The sequence below is a fragment of the Oncorhynchus tshawytscha genome, linkage group LG13 (assembly GCF_018296145.1).
Source record: "Oncorhynchus tshawytscha isolate Ot180627B linkage group LG13, Otsh_v2.0, whole genome shotgun sequence".
Classification (NCBI taxonomy): Eukaryota; Metazoa; Chordata; class Actinopteri; order Salmoniformes; family Salmonidae; genus Oncorhynchus; species Oncorhynchus tshawytscha.
The window spans coordinates 70730083-70750560 of NC_056441.1; the positions used below are offsets into that span (position 1 = coordinate 70730083).

Genomic DNA, 20478 nt, shown 5'->3' on the forward strand with positions numbered 1-20478 from the left:
GTCTCAGGATGCTTTACTGTTGGCATGACACAGGACTGATGGTAGCGCTCACCTTGTCTCCTCCGGACAAGCTTTTTTCCGGATGCCCCAAACAAATGGAAAGGGGATTCATCAGAGAAAATGACTTTACCCCAGTCCTCAGCAGTCCAATCCCTGTACCTTTTGCAGAATATCAGTCTGTCCCTGATGTTTTTCCTGGAGAAAAATGGCTTCTTTGCTTTAAGAGACGGTCCTGGCGCTTGTTGGACTTTTTTGGGTGCTCTGAAGCCTTCTTCACAACAATTGAACCACTCTCCTTGAAGTTCTTTATGATCCGATAAATGGTTGATTTAGGCGCAATCTTACTGGCAGCAATATCCTTGCCTGTAAAGCCCTTTTTGTGCAAAGCAATGATGATGGCACGTGTTTCCTTGCAGGTAACCATGGTTGACAGAGGAAGAACAATGATTCCAAGCACCACCCTCCTTTTGAAGCTTCCAGTCTTTTATTCGAACTCAATCAGCATGACAGAGTGATCTCCAGCTTTGTCCTCCAGCCTTAAATTTGTCAGAAGCAATCGGGCCTGGGTAGGGTAGGCCCTAAACGTTGTGGGTAGGGCTCGGGCTTAAAATTCAAGTCCGTACTGGGCTCTAGCACAGGGAGCAGCACAAGCAGCGATGACATCATTACATTATCCAAAAACATGGCAGACATTTGATGAATAAAACATTTTATTATCTTCTGCTGTGAGTGATGGAGAAAAGAAATTAGCAACAATTATTTGAATAATTCAAGGGATGTTTTGTGCACAAAGGTGATGACTAAAGTGTCTTCATTAGGAATTTTCAAATCTGACTTCTATATCAAATCAAAGTTTATTTGTCACGTGCGCTGAATACAACAGGTGTAGACCTTACAGTCAAATGCTTACTTACAGGCTCTAACCAATAGTGCGAAAAAGTGTGTGTGTGTGTGTAAAGAAATAAAACAACAGTAAAAATATGTTTGAAAATCAGAGTAGCAAGGATATATACAGACACCGGTTAGTCAGGCTTATTGAGGTAGTATGTACATGTAGGTATGGTTAAAGTAACTATGCATATATGATGAACAGAGTAACAGTAGCGTTAAAAAAAAAGGGGTTGGCGGGTGGAGGGACACAATACAGATAGCCCGGTTAGCCAATGTGCGGGAGCACTGGTTGGTCGGGCCAATTGAGGTAGTATGTACATGAATGTATAGTTAAAGTGACTATGTATATGAAATAAACAGGGAGTAGCAGGGTTGTAAAAGAGGGGTTGGGGGGTGGCACACAATGCAAATAGTCTGGGTAACCATTTGGTTACCTTTTCAGGAGTCTTATGGCTTGGGGGTAAAAACTGTTGAGAAGCATTTTTGTCCTAGACTTGGCACTCCGGTACCGCTTACCATACGGTAGTAGAGAGAATAGTCTGGCTGGGGTCTTTGACAATTTTTAGGGCCTTCCTCTGACACCGCCTGGTGTAGAGGTCCTGGATTGCAGGCAACTTTGCCCCAGTGATGTACTGGGCCGTACGCACTACCCTCTGAAGTGCCTTGCAGTCGGAGGCCGAGCAATTGACTTACCAGGCAGTGATGCAACCGGTCAAGATGCTCTCAATGTTGTAGCTATAGACACTTTTGAGGATCTCAGGACCCATGCCAAATCTTTTAGTTTCCTGAGGGGGAATAGGCGTTGTCGTGCCCTCTTCACGACTATCTTGGTGTGTTTGGACCATTCTAGTTTGTTGTTGATGTGGACACCAGGGAATTTGAAGCTCTCAGCCTGCTCCACTACAGCCCCGTCGATGAGAATGGGTACGTGCTCGGTGCTCCTTTATCTGTAGTCCACAATCATCTCCTTAGTCTTGGTTACGTTGAGGGACAGGTTGTTATTCTGGCACCACCCGGCCACGTCTCTGACCTCCATATAGGCTGTCTCGTCGTTGTCGGTGATCAGGCCTACCACTGTTGTGCCGTTTGCAAACCTAATGATGGTGTTGGAGTTGTGCCTGACCATGCAGTCATGGGTGAACAGGGAGTACAGGAGGGGACTGAGCAACCACCCCTGGGAAGCTCCAATGCTGAGGATCAGTGTGGCAGATGTGTTGCTACCTACCCTCACCACCTGGGGGCGGCCCGTCAGGAAGTCCAGGATCCAGTTGCAGAGGGAGGTGTTCAGTCCCAGGTTCCTTAGTTTAGTGATGAGCTTTGAGGGTACTATGGTGTTGAACGCTGAGCTGTAGTCAATGAATAGCATTCTCACATAGGTGTTCCTTTTGTCCAGGTGGGAAAGGGCGGTGTGGAGTGCAATAGCGATTGCATCATCTGTGGATCTGTTTGGGCGGTATGCAAATTGGAGTGGGTCTAGGGTTTCTGGGATAATGGTGTTGTGAGCCATTGTGTATGTGTTGTGAGCCATTGTGTATGTTGACCTGTTTAAAGGTCTTACTCACGTTGGCTACGGAGAGAGTGATCACACAGTCGTCCGGAACAGCTGATGCTCTCATGCATGCCTCAGTGTTGCTTGCCTCGAAGCGAGCATAGAAGTGATTTAGCCCATCTGGTAGGCTCGTGTCACTGAGCAGCTCGCGGCTGTGCTTCCCTTTGTAGTCTGTAATAGCTTGCAAGCCCTGCCCCATTCGACGAGTGTCGGAGCCGGTGTAGTATGATTCAATCTTAGCCCTGTATTGACGCTTTGCCTGTTTGATGGTTTGTCGCAGAGCATAGCCGGATTTATTTTAATCTTCCGGGTTAGAGTCCTGCACCATGAAAGCGGCAGCTCTCCCCTTTTAGCTCAGTGCGAATGTTGCCTGGAATCCATGGCTTCTGGTTGGGGTATATACGTACAGTCACTGCAGGGACGACGTCATCAATGCACTTATTGATAAATCCAGTGACTGATGTGGTGTATTCCTCAATGTCATCAGAAGAATCCCGGAACATGTTCCAGTCTGATAGCAAAACAGTCCTAGTATCTGCTTCATCTGACCATTTTTTTTTTATAGACCGAGTCACTGGTGCTTCCTGCTTCAAATCAAATCAAATGTATTTATATAGCCCTTCGTACATCCGCTGATATCTCAAAGTGCTGTACAGAAACCCAGCCTAAAACCCCAAACAGCAAGCAATGCAGGTGTAGAAGCACGGTGGCTAGGAAAAACTCCCTAGAAAGGCCAAGACCTAGGAAGAAACCTAGAGAGGAACCAGGCTATGTGGGGTGGCCATTCCTCTTCTGGCTGTGCCGGGTGGAGATTATAACAGAACATGGCCAAGATGTTCAAATGTTCATAAATGACCAGCATGGTCGAATAATAATAAGGCAGAACAGTTGAAACTGGAGCAGCAGCACGGTCAGATGGACTGGGGACAGCAAGGAGTCATCATGTCAGGTAGTCCTGGGGCATGGTCCTAGGGCTCAGGTCCTCCGAGAGAGAGAAAGAAGGAGAGAATTAGAGAACGCACACTTAGATTCACACAGGACACCGAATAGGACAGGAGACGTACTCCAGATATAACAAACTGACCCTAGCCCCCCGACACAAACTACTGCAGCATAATTACTGGAGGCTGAGACAGGAGGGGTCAGGAGACACTGTGGCCCCATCCGAGGACACCCCCGGACAGGGCCAAACAGGAAGGATATAACCCCACCCACTTTGCCAAAGCACAGCCCCCACACCACTAGAGGGATATCTTCAACCACCAACTTACCATCCTGAGACAAGGCTGAGTATAGCCCACAAAGATCTCCGCCATGGCACAACCCAAGGGGGGGCGCCAACCCAGACAGGATGACCACATCAGTGAATCAACCCACTCAGGTGACGCACCCCTTCCAGGGACGGCATGAGAGAGCCCCAGTAAGCCAGTGACTCAGCCCCTGTAATAGGGTTAGAGGCAGAGAATCCCAATGGAAAGAGGGGAACCGGCCAGGCAGAGACAGCAAGGGCGGTTCGTTGCTCCAGAGCCTTTCCGTTCACCTTCCCACTCCTGGGCCAGACTACACTCAATCATATGACCCACTGAAGAGATAAGTCTTCAGTAAGGACTTAAAGGTTGAGACAGAGTTTGCGTCTCTGACATGGGGTAGGCAGACCGTTCCATAAAAATGGAGCTCTATAGGAGAAAGCCCTGCCTCCAGCTGTTTGCTTAGAAATTCTAGGGACAATTAGGAGGCCTGCGTCTTGTGACCGTAGCGTACGTGTAGGTATGTACGGCAGGACTAAATCAGAGATGGGTAGGAGCAAGCCCATGTAATGCTTTGTAGGTTAGCAGTAAAACCTTGAAATCAGCCCTTGCTTTGACAGGAAGCCAGTGTAGAGAGGCTAGCACTGGAGTAATATGATCAAATTTTTTGGTTCTAGTCAGGATTCTAGCAGCCGTATTTAGCACCAACTGAAGTTTATTTAGTGCTTTATCCGGGTAGCCGGAAAGTAGAGCATTGCAGTAGTCTAACCTAGAAGTGACAAAAGCATGGATTAATTTTTCTGCATCATTTTTGGACAGAAAGTTTCTGATTCTTGCAATGTTACGTAGATGGAAAAAAGCTGTCCTTGAAATGGTCTTGATATGTTCTTCAAAAGAGAGATCAGGGTCCAGAGTAACGCCGAGGTCCTTCACAGTTTTTGAGACAACCATTAAGATTAATTATTTTTTTTTGTCGACTGTACAACCATTAAGATTAATTGTCAGATTCAACAGAAGATCTCTTGCTGCGACTACAGCTGTAAGTCGCTTGGGGTATGTCTCTATCAGTTTTGCACATCGAGAGACTGAAATTTTTTCCCATTCCTCCTTGCAAAACAGCTCGAGCTCAGTGAGGTTGGATGGAGAGCATTTGTGAACAGCAGTTTTCAGTTCTTTCCACAGATTCTCGATTGGATTCAGGTCTGGACTTTGACTTGGCCATTTTAACACCTGGATATGTTTATTTTTGAACCATTCCATTGTAGATTTTGCTTTATGTTTTGGATCATTGTCTTGTTGGAAGACAAATCTCCGTCCCAGTCTCAGGTCTTTTGCAGACTCCATCAGGTTTTCTTCCAGAATGGTCCTGTATTTGGCTCCATCCATCTTCCTATCAATTTTAACCATCTTCCCTGTCCCTGCTGAAGAAAAGCAGGCCCAAACCATGATGCTGCCACCACCATGTTTGACAGTGGGGATGGTGTGTTCAGGGTGATGAGCTGTGTTGCTTTTACGCCAAACATAACGTTTTGCATTGTTGCCAAAAAGTGCCATTTTGGTTTCATCTGACCAGAGCACCTTCTTCCACATGTTTGGTGTGTCTCCCAGGTGGCTTGTGGCAAACTTTAAACAACACTTTTTATGGATATCTTTAAGAAATGGCTTTCTTCTTGCCACTCTTCCATAAAGGCCAGATTTTTGCAATAGACGACTGATTGTTGTCCTATGGACAGAGTCTCCCACCTCAGCTGTAGATCTCTGCAGTTCATCCAGAGTCATCATGGGCCTCTTGGCTGCATCTCTGATCAGTCTTCTCCTTGTATGAGCTGAAAGTTTAGAGGGACGGCCAGGTCTTGGTAGATTTGCAGTGGTCTGATACTCCTTCCATTTCAATATTATCGCTTGCACAGTGCTCCTTGGGATGTTTAAAGCTTGGGAAATCTTTTGTATCCAAATCCGGCTTTAAACTTCTTCACAACAGTATCTTGGACCTGCCTGGTGTGTTCCTTGTTCTTCATGATGCTTTCTGCGCTTTTAACGGACCTCTGAGACTATCACAGTGCAGGTGCATTTATACGGAGACTTGATTACACACAGGTGGATTGTATTTATCATCATTAGTCAGTTAGGTCAACATTGGATCATTCAGAGATCCTCACTGAACTTCTGGAGAGAGTTTGCTGCACTGAAAGTAAAGGGGCTGAATAATTTTGCACGTCCAATTTTTCAGTTTTTGATTTGTTAAAAAAGTTTGAAATATCCAATAAATGTCGTTCCACTTCATGATTGTGTCCCACTTGTTGATTCTTCACAAAAAAATAGTTTTATATCTTTATGTTTGAAGCCTGAAATGTGGCAAAGGTCGCAAAGTTCAAGGGGGCCGAATACTTTCGCAAGGCACTGTATATAGTGAAACAATAGTGGTCCCAAAACGGAACCTTGAGGAACACCGAAATTTACAGTTGATTTGTCAGAGGACAAACCATTCAGAGACAAACTGATATCTTTCCGACAGATAAGATCTAAACCAGGCCAGAACTTGTCCGTGTAGACCAATTTGGGTTTCCAATCTCTCCAAAAGAATGTGGTGATCGATGGTATCAAAAGCAGCACTAAGGTCTAGGAGCACGAGGACAGATGCAGAGCCTCGGTCCGATGCCATTAAAATGTCATTTACCACCTTCACAAGTGCCGTCTCAGTGCTATGATGGGGTCTAAAACCAGACTGAAGCATTTCGTATACATTGTTTCTCTTCAGGAAGGCAGTAAGTTGCTGCGCAACAGCCTTTTCTAAAATTTTTGAGAGGAATGAAAGATTCGATATAGGCCTATAGTTTTTTATATTTTCTGGGTCAAGGTTTGGCTTTTTCAAGAGAGGCTTTATTACTGCCACTTTTAGTGAGTTTGGTACACATCCGGTGGATAGAGAGATGTTTATTATGTTCAACATAGGAGGGCCAAGCACAGGAAGCAGCTCTTTCAGTAGTTTAGTTGGAATAGGGTCCAGTATGCAGCTTGAAGGTTTAGAGGCCATGATTAGTTTCATCATTGTGTCAAGAGATATAGTACTAAAACACTTGAGCGTCTCTCTTGATCCTAGGCCCTGGGAGAGTTGTGCAGACTCAGGACAACTGAGCTTTGAAGGAATACGCAGATTTAAAGAGGAGTCTGTAATTTGCTTTCTAATAATCATAATCTTTTCCTCAAAGGAGGAAATTTTTGCTTGTAAGCAGGAATCAGGAGGATAGAGTTGTGGTCGGATTTACCAAATGGAGGGCGAGGGAAAGCTTTGTACGAGTCTCTGTTTGTGGAGTACAGGTGATCTAGAATTGTTTTCCCTCTGGTTGCACATTTAACATGTTGATAGAGATTTGGTAGAACTGATTTATTAAGTTTCCCTGCATTAAAGTATCCTGCTACTAGGAGTGCCGCCTCTGTGTGAGTGGTTTCCTGTTTGCTTATTCCCTTATACAGCTGACTGAGTGCGGTCTTAGTACCAGCATATGTTTGTGGTGGTAAATAAACAGCCACGGAAAGTATAGCTGAGAACTCTCTAGGCGAGTAGTGTGGCCTGCAATTTATCTAAAAAATCTAGAGAATTCCTTAGATTTCCTGGCCCAGCTGTTGTTTACAAATATGCACAGACCCGCCCCTGAATATCTGAATATCCATGTCATCATTCAGCCACGTTTCCGTGAAACAGAGGATATTACAGTTTTTGATGTCCCATTGGTTGGATATTCGTGATCGTACCTCGTCTAGTTTATTGTCCAATGATTGCATGTTTGTGTAATATTGACGGTAAAGGCAGCTTTCCTACTCGCCTTCTGCAGGTCCGGACGAGGCATCCGGCTCTTCGTCCTCTGCATCGCTTCCTTTTGCGAATAATTGGGATGTCTGCCCTGTGGGGTGTTTGGAGAATATCATGTGAGTCCTGCTTGTTGTTGTTCCAGCAATGGAGTTCTTATTTCTGGGTCCGCGTAAGTTCAACTGCAGTACCGAAGCAAAACTGTATGAGCAGTTGAAACCGAACATCTAGACCGGAACCCTGGTTTCCTCTTGAGTCATCAGTGTGAAACTGCTGACAATATTTCAGTGTGTGCATCTTTGAATTCTCTTGAACATAACTACATAATTATCTACAAAACCAATCACCACAATTTAGGTAATGCATTGATATTTAGCTGCACAATTTAGATGATGAGTCTTTCTATAAACTAGGGTATGAGTGAGGATTTCCTATGCTGGACAACTTGTTACAGTGGTTTAAGTCATTGATAATCTGCCAATTTTTTAATTTCATTACATTTTAATTTTTTAAATTTAAACTCTATTTAACTAAGCAAGTCAGTTAAGAACACTTGAGTGGGTTGAGTCACTGACGTGATCTTCCTGTCTGGGTCCCCCCACGGCGGCAGAGATCTTTGTGGGCTATACTCGGCCTTGACTCAGGATGGTAAGTTGGGGGTTGACGATGTCCCTCTAGTAGTGTGGGGGATGTGCTTTGGAAAAGTGGGTGGGGTTATATCCTGCCTGTTTGGCCCTGTCCGGGGGTATCGTCGGATGGGGCCACAGTGTCTCCCGACCATTCCTGTCTCAGCCTCCAGTATTTATGCTGCAGTAGTTTATGTGTCGGGGGGCTGGGTCAGTCTGTTATATCTGGAGTATTTCTCCTGTCTTACCCGGTGTCCTGTGTGAATTTAAGTATGCTTTCTTTCTCTCTCTCTCGGGGGACCTGAGCCCTAGGACCATGCCTCAGGACTACCTGACCTTATGACTCCTTGCTGTCCCCAGTCCACCTGGCTGTGCTGCTGCTCCAGTTTCAACTGTTCTGCCTGTGGCTATGGAACCCTGACCTGTTCACCAGTCGTGCTACCTGTCCCAGACCTGCTGTTTTCAACTCTCTAGAGACAGCAGGAGTGGTAAAGATACTCTGAATGATCAGCTATGAAAAGCCAACTGACATTTACTCCTGAGGTGCTCACCTGTTGCACCCTCTACAACCACTGTGATTATTATTATTTAACCCTGCTGGTCATCTATGAACATTTGAACATCTTGGCCATGTTCTGTTATAATCTACACCCAGCACAGACAGAAGAGGACTGGCCACCCCTCATAGCCTGGTTCCTCTCTAGGTTTCTTCCTAGGTTTCTTTCCAGGGAGTTTTTCCTAGCCACCGTGCTTCTACACCTGCATTGCTTGCTGTTTGGGGTTTTAGGCTGGGTTTCTGTACAGCACTTTGAGATATCAGCTTATGTAAGAAGGGCTTTATAAATACATTTGATTTGATATATAACAAAATGAATGGCAACAACACGTCTGCCACGCTGATCCTTAACACTGTGGCCCCTCAGGTGTGTAATCAGTCCCCCTCCTGTACTCCTGTTCACCCATGACTGCGGGGTCAAAGACGACTCCAACACCATCATTTGCTGACGACACAACAGCAGTAGGCCTGATCCCCGATAATGAGACGGCCTATAGGGGGAGGTCAGAGAACTGTCATTGTGGTGCCAGGACAACATCCTCTCCCTCAATGTAGAAAGACAAAGGAGCTGATTGTGCACTACAGGAAAAGGCGGGCCTAACAGGCCCCCATTAACATCGACGGGGCTTTAGTAGACCGGGTCGAGAGTTTCAAGTTTCAAGTTCCTTGGTGTCCACATCACCAACAAACTATCATGGTCCAAACTTTTTTACTTTAGTCTACTTGGTAAATTTTTCGTAACTCTTCTTGAACTGCGCTGTTGGTTAAGGGCTTGTAAGTACGCATTTCACGGCAAGGTCTACACTTGTTGTATTCGGCGCATGTGACAAAATTTGATTTTAATTTTTATAGCTATGGTGGCTATTCTGCTGAAATAAGAGAACAAAGAATATAGCTATTTCAGAATATCTGTGTGCATGTCCAAATATTAATGATGTCTGGAATCCAACACAGTTTCACTCTAATTATCAAATGTCAACAGCTCGTAAAGTCATCTCGTGACAGGTAGGCTGGTAGACTTTTAATGAAATAATTGTTTCAGCATTTCGTTTTAACTGAAATGCTGCTCTCACAACTTTCATTAGCTGTCTAAGGTTATAATGCTAGCTAGTTACACTGACAGCTGTCACTCAGTGCCCTATTTGTTGTTATTTCTCTGCTACACGTGGAAATCACCACAACGTTTCCACCTCCAATACGTGTTAGCAGCCTGCTTCAATCAATCTTGGAGGTAGAACTTTAAACTAGAATTTCCGCTCTAGGACAAGAATTATTTGAAATAGGTGGGCCTTTTAAAAAGGCAATTTCTTTCTTATTTGCTCTATAGTGTAGCCTAGTTAGCTTGTAAGTAAAGGTAGACAATGTGTCTGAGGATATGTTTGTGTTTTCTCACTATTTCAGGATCCTTGTATGCTTCTGAGTATTCAATGTCTTGTTGTTTTATTTCTTTACTTACCTATTGTTCACCTAATACCTTTTTCTGCACTATTGGTTAGAGCCTGTAAGTAAGCATTTCACTGTTGTATTTGGCGTATGTGACAAATGCACTTTAATTTGACCTGTCAGAATGAGCTGTCAACAACATGAGTCTGTCACTATTGGAATCTATGACTATTTTATTCCTTCTAAAAGTATATGGAAAATGTAGCCTAGAGGTATTTTGTATTTATTAGGGATCCCCATTAGCTGCTGCCAAGGCAGCGCAGCTACTCTTCCTGGGGTCCAAACACATTAAGGCACTTAAATCACATATAAAACAAAAGTTAAAACAGTGCATTATATAACATTACAATGTGTGTGTGTGTGTGTCTCCCTAGTACCCGCTGTTCCATAAGTTGTAAGTTTTATTTTTTATGATTCTACTGCTTACATCAGTTACCTGATGTGGAATAGAGTTCCATGTAGTCATTGCTCTATGTTGTACTGTGCGCCTCCCATAGTCTGTTCTGAACTTGGGGATTGTGAAGAGACCTCTGTAGGCATGTCTTGTGGGCTATGCATGGGTGTCCGAGCTGTGTGCTAGTAGTTTAAACAGACAGCTCGGGGCATTCAGCTTGTCAACACTTCTTACAAAAACAAGTATTGATGAAGTCAATCTCTCCTCCACTTTGAGCCATGAGAGATTGACATGCATGTTATTAATGTTTGCTCTCTGTGTACATTTATTAAAGGCCAGCTGTGCTGCCCTATTCTGAGCCAATTGTAATGTTCCTAAATCCCTCTTTGTGGCACCTGACCACAAGACTGAACAGTAGTCCAGGTGCTACAAAACTAGGGCCTGTAGGACCTGCCTTGTTGATAGTGTTGTTAGGGCAGAGTAGCGCTTTATTATGGACAGACTTCTCCCCAACTTAGCTACTGTTGTATCAACATGTTTTGACCATGACAATTTACAATCCAGAATTACTCCAAGCAGTGTAGTTACCTCAACTTGCTCAATTTCCACATTATTCATTAGAATATTTAGTTGAGGTTAAGGGTTTAGTGAATGATTAGTCCAAAATACAATGCTTTTAGTTTTTTAAATATTTGACTAATTTATTCCTTGCCACCCATTCTGAAACAAACTGCAGCTCTTTGTTAAGTGTTGCAGTAATTTTTCGCTGATGTGTATAGTGTTGAGTCAGCCGCATACATAGACACACTGGCTTTACTCAAAATGTCATGACATTAGTAAAGATTTCAAAGAGTAAGGAGCCTAGACAGCTGCCCTGGGGAATTCCTGATTCTACCTGGATTATGTTGGAGAGGCTTCTATTAAAGAACAGCCTCTGTTCAGTTCGACAGGTAACTCTTTATCCACAATTTTGCAGGAGGTGTAAAGCCATAACACAAGCTTTTCCAGCAGCAGACTCTGATTTATAATGTCAAAAGCTGCACTGAAGTCTAAGAAAACAGCCCCCACAATCTTTTTATCATCAATTTCTCTCAGCCAATCATGAGTCATTTGTGTAACTGCTGTGCTTATTGAATGTCCTTACCTATAAGCATGCTGAAAGACTTGTCAGTTTGTTTCCTGTAAAATAGTATTGTATCTGGTCAAACACAATTTTTTTCTAAATGTTTACTAAGTGTTGGTAATTGGTTGTCTATTTGAATGACTTTTGCTGCCCTCCAGGTCTGCGGGCACACACTTTCTAGTAGGCTTAGACTGAAGATATGGCAAATAGGAGTGGCAATATCGTCCACTATTATCTTCAGTAATTTTCCATCCTGATTGTCAGACCCCGGGGGCTTGTCATTGTTGATAGACAACAATTTTTTCACCTCTTTCACACTCACTTTACGGAATTCAAAATTACTTGTCTTTCATAATTTGGTCAGTTCAACTTGGATGTGTAGTGTCAGGATTTGCTGCTGGCATGTCATGCCGAAGTTTACTAATCTTGCCAATGAAAGAATAATCATCAAAGTAGTTGTTAATATCAGTGGGTGTTGATGAATGATCCATCTGATTCAATGAATGGAGCTGAGTTTGCATTTTTTTTGGCACTGAATTTAATTTAAGGTGCTCATAGATTTATACTATCATTCTTTATATAATTTCTTTGTTTCATAATATAGTAAAAATGTTTCAGTTCAGAGGTTTGATTTTATTGTGTCATTGTTTGTAGCTACATTGAATTACACATTGTACTGTGAAGGCAACTGTGAAGTGATCAATGTGTCAAGATACTCAATATTAAGGTGTTCCTAATGTTTAGTATACTCAGTGTATGTTTAAGCCTTATGTATGAACATATTACAAAATCGAGCATTTTCATAATTTCTACATGTTTATATATTTTAATATGGTGTGGAAATACATTTTGACAGCATGCTGTTGAGCTAGTAAAATATATTTTATAAATATGTTGCCAAGTATTCTAATGACTTGAAAATGTTGCTAATTGATGAACATCAAATTGATAATGAAAATGCAGATTCCTTCACCTCCAGTGCCCGTTGCAGACTCACAAGTTGATCGTTACCCTGTGGATAATGCAGAGAATCAGTGAAACAATTCCACACAAGATGAGGAATAATTAGGGGTTAATGTTCATGAACACGTTATATATTAATTGGAAACTGTCTAGCTAAATGACACAAAATACTAATTAGGTTGGCTGGGGTCTGTCAATAGACAGTTGAGGCTCCAGACCAGAAAGATCCACTGCAGGAGGGGGAAAAAAAGTGTTTTTTGCTAGAAATTACCTACTTAGGTAGCCAATCTGAACCCCTGCTCTTTCCATGACAGACCAGGTGGATTCAGGTGAAAACTATGATCCCTTATGTCACCTGTTAAATACACTTCATTTAGTGAATATGAAGGGGAGAAGACAGATTAAAAATGATTTTTAAGCCTTGAGACAATTTGAGACATGGATTGTGTGCCATTCCGAGAGTGAATGGGCAAGACAAAAGATTGAAGTGCCTTTGAACGGGGTATGGTTGCAGGTGCAAGGCGCACAGGTTTGAGTGTGTCAAGAACTACAACGCTGCTTGGTTAACGCTCAACAGTTTCCCGTGTGTATTAAGTGGTTGAAAAAGTACCCAATTGTCATACTTGAGTAAAAGTAAATACCTTCATAGAAAATGACTCAAGTAAAAATGAGTCACCCAGTAAAATACTAAAAGTATTTGGTTTTAAGTATACTTAAGTATCAAAAGTACATGTAATTGCTAAAATATACTTAAGTATCAAAAGTATAAATAATTTCAAATTCTTTTATATTAAGCAAATCAGATGGCACCATTCTTTTTTTTAACCGATTTGCCAGGGCACGCTCCAACACTCAGACATTATTTACAAACGAAGCATGTGTTTAGTGAGTCCGCCAGATCAGACGCAGTAGGGATGACCAGGGATGTTCTCTTGATAAGTGTGTGAATTTAGACTATTTTCCTGTCTTGCTAAGCACTCAAAATGTAACAAGTACTTTTGGGTGTCAAGGAAAATGTATGGAGTAAAAAGTACATTTTCTTTAGGAATATTGTGAAGTTAAAGTTGTCAAAAATATAAATAGTAAAGTACAGATACCCCAAAAGACTACTTAAGTAAAAATACTTGAAAGTACTACTTAAGTACTTTACACCACTGGTATCAAGAATGGTTCAACACCCAAAGGACATCCAGCCAACTTGAGAACTGGGAATCATTGGAGTCAACACAGGCCAGCATCCCTGTGGAACTCTTTCAACACCTTGTGGAGTCTATGCCTTGGCAAATTGAGGCTTTTGCACCTCAAAATTAGGAAGGTGTTCCTAATGTTTGTATGCTGTGTATATTTCAATATATGATTCTGTTTGGATAATATTTAGATGTTATTTGACAGTCTAACTCTGAATATGAGTAATATGATTTAGTTTAATTGCCTTGAATATTGACTGGATAAATATATATTTTCTAATACAGTAGATGAAAAATAGTTATTTTTGTTTCCAGTCGGTGGGTTCCAATTTGCCTCCTATTATGGCGATCACATGGTTCTGCAGAAGGCCCCAGAGAGGGCTGTATTGTGGGGCTATGGACCCGATGATGCTGAGGTCACAGTCTTTCTATCAGGAGGACCAGTCACTAACAATGCACCTGGTGTCAGTGTGGCTGCCGGTGAGTTATCTGATCCCAACAATGCCTTTAGTTTAGCGTGCCTATCCAGTCATGTCATGAAGTTGAGGATGAAATTAGCAGAATTTCAGAGGAATGTTGATAAATCCCTAAACTCATGTCACGTTTTTTTTTCTAACAAATAACCTCGTACAATAAAGGTGATGGTGACATCTGTTAGAATGAGGAAAAGGGTATGAGGAACAAAGAAAGCACTCAAATTGTTTGAAGTTAATTGTGCTCCGTGTCCCACTTTTTATGCCTTGTATATGAAGACATAAGGGTAACCTTCACTGATCCACGGTTTTGGATCTCTTCCCAGGGAAATGGAGGACGACCCTTGTCCCAATGGAAGCTGGCGGTCCCTACAACTTGACTGCAGTCCTCCACAATAACCACAGTATCACTCTCACAGACGTGCTGTTTGGTGATGTCTGGCTGTGTGGGGGACAGAGCAACATGGCTTTCACAACGTCTCTGGTGAAAACTGCATGATTCCAAACATTCCCTCTGACACTACTCTGCAATGTTAATATAAATCTGGGTCTGCATAGTTTTAATACATTTATATTTTAGTCATTTAGCAAACGCTCTTATCCAGAGTGACATAGAGTATTGAGTGCATTTTAATACCGGTCCCCCTTGGGAATCAAACCCACCACCATGGCGTTGCAAGCGCCACGCTCTACCAACTGCGTTATACCATTATTATGTCTCGTCCTCAAGGTGTTCAATGCATCAGAGGAGCTAGCTCGGGTCTCCAAGTTCCCTCAGGTGCGGATCTTTATGGCTGCCTTGGAGCAGAGCGACACTGAGCTGACTGACCTGGCTGGAGTCGAGGTGCCCTGGTCTGTCCCCACAGCAAGTATGGACAGGCTCATACAGTCTCTTAGCTCAATTACATGTGAAGTTTCATGCAAATGATAGCTGTCAGCCAACTGACTAAGTGAAATGGTATTAATACATTTAGTTGATAATGGGAATTAATCTTAAACCTCCTGAACACCTGTAGAGACATTGTCCTCCCCACAAGCACTCCAACACTGTGACCTGGACAGGATTAACGGGTAAGGGTACAGGTCCCCTAGAGCTATACTCTTGCAATAGAGATGTTTTTTAGGTATGCAAATTATTGAACTTTACTTAGGGATTGTAGATGGGTAGACAAGTGAATATTTCTGTCTTGTTTCTTTTGGACTAAGTTAATGTGAGCATTGTTACAGAAATATACAGATAGCATGCACCTTAAAATATCCTCTCACCTATGGTACTTGATATCAGTTGGACTATGTTATTTTCTTTTCAGGTTCCCCATGCCATATACACCTTCAATGTATTTGTCTGTGTGGACTAACTCTTTGTTGTGGAATGCCATGATCCATCCACTTCTCAACATGACCATCAAAGGAGCTGTCTGGTACCAAGGTAAAACAGCTTGGAGTCACATCTGTTTTCTCCCATCTTTTAGCATACAGTAACAGCGACATTAACATGTCTGACCTCTGACATGCCCGTAAGACATTTTCTTTGCTTCAGCTCTGAAGGTGTTCTCCCTAATTGATTGTAATAAACCGGATAGATTTTTATTGGCTTTATCAACAACTGCTCTCCTTTTTTTTCACCAAATGAAATCGTGACACAACCTAATTCCCTGTAAATGTACGGTGGCAAGAAAAAGTATATGAACCCTTTGGAATTATCTGGATTTATGCATAAATTGGTCATCAAATTTTGAATTTGATCTGATCTACATCCAAGTCACAACAATAGATAGTGTGCTTAAACAAAACACAAATTATTGTATTTTTCTTGTTTATATTGAATACATCACTTAAACATTCACACTGTGGGGTGAAAAAGTATGTGAACCCCTAGGCTAATGACTTCTCCAAGCTAATTGGAGTCAGGAGTCAGCTAACCTGGAGTCTAATCAATGAGACGAGATTGGAGATGTTGGTTAGAGCTGCCTTGCTGATAACAAAACTCACAAAACGTGAGTCTGATATTCACAAGAAGCATTGCCTGATGTGACCCAACAAAAGAGATCTCAAAAGACCTAAGATTAAGAATGGTTGACTTTCATAAAGTTGGAAAGGGTAGATTCGTCAACAGAGATGTTAGCCTTAAAAGTCTTGATGTTCGCACAATAAGACAAATTGTCTATGAATGGAGAAAGTTCAGCACAGTTGCTATCTATTCTCCCTAAGAGTGGCCATCCTGCAAAGATGACTTCAAGAGCACAGTGCAGAAGGCTCAATGAGGTTAAGAAGAATCCTAGAGTTTCAGCTAAAGACTTACAGAAATCTCTGGAACATGCTAACATCTCTGTTGACGAATCTACAATACATAAAACACGAAGTAAGAATGGTGTTCATGGGAGGACTCCATGGAAGAAGCCACTCCTGTCCAAAAAAAAACATTGCTGCACATCTGAAGATTGCAAAAGTACACCTGGATGTTCTACAGCGCTACTGGCAAAATATTCTGTGGACAGATGAAACTACAGTTGAGTTGTTTGGAAGGAGAAAAAAAGGCACAGCACACCAACATCAAAACCTCATCCTAACTGTATAGTATGGTGGAGGGTGCATCATGGTTTGGGGCTGCTTGAGATGCTTTGGCATGACCTCCAAAATTCCTCCTGACCGTTGTGCAGGTCTGATCCGCAACTCCAGAAAATGTTTGGTTGAGGTTATTGCTGCCAAAGGAGGGTCAACCAGTTATTAAATCCAAGGGTTCACATACTTTTTCCACCCTGCACTTTGAACACGGTGTGTTCAATAAAGACATTAAAACGTATAATTGTTTGTGTTATTTGTTTAAGCAGACTGTTTGTCTATTGTTGTGACGTAGATGAAGATCAGATCAAAATGTATGACCAATTTTTCTTGCCACTATCTAGCATCATAGGAATCACTACATTGCTTTGACAATGTATCACTCCTGGATGCTACCCACTGTTGCTTATGCTGTTATGTTGATTCTGTCTATATACAGTGCCTTGCGAAATTATTCGGCCCCCTTGAACTCTGCGACCTTTTGCCACATTTCAGGCTTCAAACATAAAGATATAAAACTATTTTTTTGGGAAGAATCAACAACAAGTGGGACATAATCATGAAGTGGAACGACATTTTATTGGATATTTCAAACTTTTTTAACAAATCAAAAACTGAAAAATTGGGCGTGCAAAATTATTCATATTAATTAATATACAGTATTTTCCATGACAAAAATGAAAACACGAAGCAGACCAAACTATGTTCCTTTAATAACCTGCTGTATGTAAAATAGTGTGCTATAGCTTGGCAAATAAATGTGACTGGATGACTACATAATGTTTCCAACATTAGGGCTGTCTTCTTAAAAAGTTAAATCCGCTTTGTTTTGTTTTCCTGCCACGATACTAACGAGTATTGCAATACTGGCATCCTTCCGGCCCTAAGCTAGTGTGGGTATTAGAATGTGGAAAGAGGTTTACCAGTGACTTTGTTCCAGTATCCATCCCCGGGATAAGCAAGACGTGGCCTATAGACTGTCTCTAGGGGCGAGAGCTGTGGCTTATGGGGAGGAGGGCGTCTCATTCCAATGACCGGTATATCAACATAATTTATAACCAGAGAATCTTGGTCACTTAATCCAAATATATCTTTCAAGTCTGATTGCTGTACTTGTAATGTGTATTAATTAAGTTATGGTGTAGTGTTTCTACCAAATATGAACAGTGCAGCTATTCCCTCCGCAAGGCTATCAAACAAGCTAAGCGTCAGTACAGAGACGAAGTAGAATCTCCAATTCAACGGCTCAGACACAAGGGGCATGTGGCAGGGTCTACAGTCAATCACGGACTACAAGAAGAAATCCAGCCCAGTCACGGACCAGGATGTCTTGCTCCCAGGTAGACTAAATAACTTTTTTGCCCACTTTGAGGTCAATACAGTGCCACTGACACGGCCTGCAACGAAAACATGCGGACTCTCCTTCACTGCAGCTGAGGTGAGTAAGACATTTAAACGTGTTAACCCTCGCAAGGCTGCAGGCCCAGACGGCATCCCCAGCCGCGCCCTCAGAGCATGCGCAGACCAGCTGGCCGGTGTGTTTACGGACATATTCAATCAATCCCTATACCAGTCTGCTGTTCCCACATGCTTCAAGAGGGCCACCATTGTTCCTGTTCCCAAGAAAGCTAAGGTAACTGAGCTAAACGACTACCGCCCGTAGCACTCAGTTCCGTCATCATGAAGTGCTTTGTGAGACTAGTCAAGGACCATATCACCTCCACCCTACCTGACACCCTAGACCCACTCCAATTTGCTTACCGCCCAAATAGGTCCACAGACGATGCAATCTCAACCACACTGCACTAACCCATCTGGACAAGAGGAATACCTATGTGAGAATGCTGTTCATCGACTACAGCTCGGCATTCAACACCATAGTACCCTCCAAGCTCGTCCAAGCTCGAGACCCTGGGTCTCGACCCCGCCCTGTGCAACTGGGTACTGGACTTCCTGACGGGCCACCCCCAGGTGGTGAGGGTAGGCAACAACATCTCCTCCCCGCTGATCCTCAACACTGGGGCCCCACAAGGGTGCGTTCTGAGCCCTCTCCTGTACTCCCTGTTCACCCACGACTGCGCGGCCACGCACGCCTCCAACTCAATCATCAAGTTTGCGGACGACACAACAGTGGTAGGCTTGATTACCAACAACGACGAGACGGCCTACAGGGAGGTGAGGGCCCTCGGAGTGTGGTGTCAGGAAAATAACCTCACACTCGACGTCAACAAAACTAAGGAGATGATTGTGGACTTCAGGAAACAGCAGAGGGAACACCCCCCCCCCTATCCACATCGATGGAACAGTAGTGGAGAGGGTAGCAAGTTTTAAGTTCCTCGGCATACACATCACAGACAAACTGAATTGGTCCACTCACACAGACAGCATCGTGAAGAAGGCGCAGCAGCGCCTCTTCAACCTCAGGAGGCTGAAGAAATTTGGCTTGTCACCAGAAGCACTCACAAACTTCTACAGATGCACAATCGAGAGCATCCTGGCAGGCTGTATCACCGCCTGGTACGGCAACTGCTCCGCCCACAACCGTAAGGCTCTCCAGAGGGTAGTGAGGTCTGCACAACGCATCACCGGGGGCAAACTACCTGCCCTCCAGGACACCTACACCACCTGATGTTACAGGAAGGCCATAAAGATCATCAAGGACATCAACCACCCGAGCCACTGCCTGTTCACCCCGCTATCATCCAGAAGGCGAGATCAGTACAGGTGCATCAAAGCTGGGACAGAGAGACAGAAGCTGTTTTTCAATCTCAAGGCCATCAGACTGTTAAACAGCCACCACTAACATTGAGTGGCTGCTGCCAACACAGACACTGACTCAACTCCAGCCAATTTAATAATGGGAATTGATGTAAATATATCACCAGCCACTTTAAACAATGCTACCTTATATAATGTTACTTACCCTACATTATTCATCTCATATGCATACGTATATACTGTTCTCTATATCGACTGCATCCTTATGTAATACATGTATCACTAGCCACTTTAACTATGCCACTTTGTTTACATACTCATCTCATATGTATATACTGTACTCGATACCATCTACTGTATCTTGCCTATGCTGCTCTGTACCATCACTCATTCATATATCCTTATGTACATATTCTTTATCCCCTTACACTGTGTATAAGACAGTTTTGGAATTGTTAGTTAGATTACTTGTTGGTTATTACTGCATTGTCGGAACTAGAAGCACAAGCATTTCGCTACACTCGCATTAACATCTGCTAACCATGTGTATGTGACAAATAAAATTTGATTTGAGCTGGATCAACTGGGTCTGAATTCTTTCTTTGTTATTGTCAGCAGCATGGCATGCTGTCATGCAGGCCTTTCCACCTTGATAAAAGGTGTGGGGCCTTAGCGCCATCCTAGTGTCCACAAATTACTGTTCCCTGAACAATGTAGCCCGGCCTGCCCTACTGATGGAGGGCCTGGCCTTGTGACTTTAAGGCATGTCCTATTTACAGTGCTGATGGGGTTCTACCTGCACCTCCCTTCACTCTAAACCGCTGGCTGGACAAGCAGTGAGATGAGAACCACCCCCTCTCCTAGAATGGATTAGTCAACCCAAATGGGTGGGAAATTTGTTTTTGAATGATACCATATGAGAATTCATTATTACCTTG

General features: G+C 43.0%; 1 protein-coding gene across 1 annotated transcript; it reads left to right on the plus strand.

Annotated features, from left to right (window-relative positions):
- Window positions 1–8990: 8990 nt before the first annotated feature.
- Window positions 8991–20380, plus strand: LOC112266152 (sialate O-acetylesterase-like). Its single transcript, XM_042294954.1, has 8 exons — window positions 8991–9044; window positions 14087–14267; window positions 14587–14744; window positions 14991–15129; window positions 15277–15331; window positions 15571–15741; window positions 17763–17855; window positions 20281–20380. Exons 1-8 carry the CDS (start codon window positions 8991–8993, stop codon window positions 20378–20380), a joined length of 951 nt encoding a protein of 316 aa, XP_042150888.1.
- The last annotated feature ends 98 nt before the right edge of the window (window positions 20381–20478 follow it).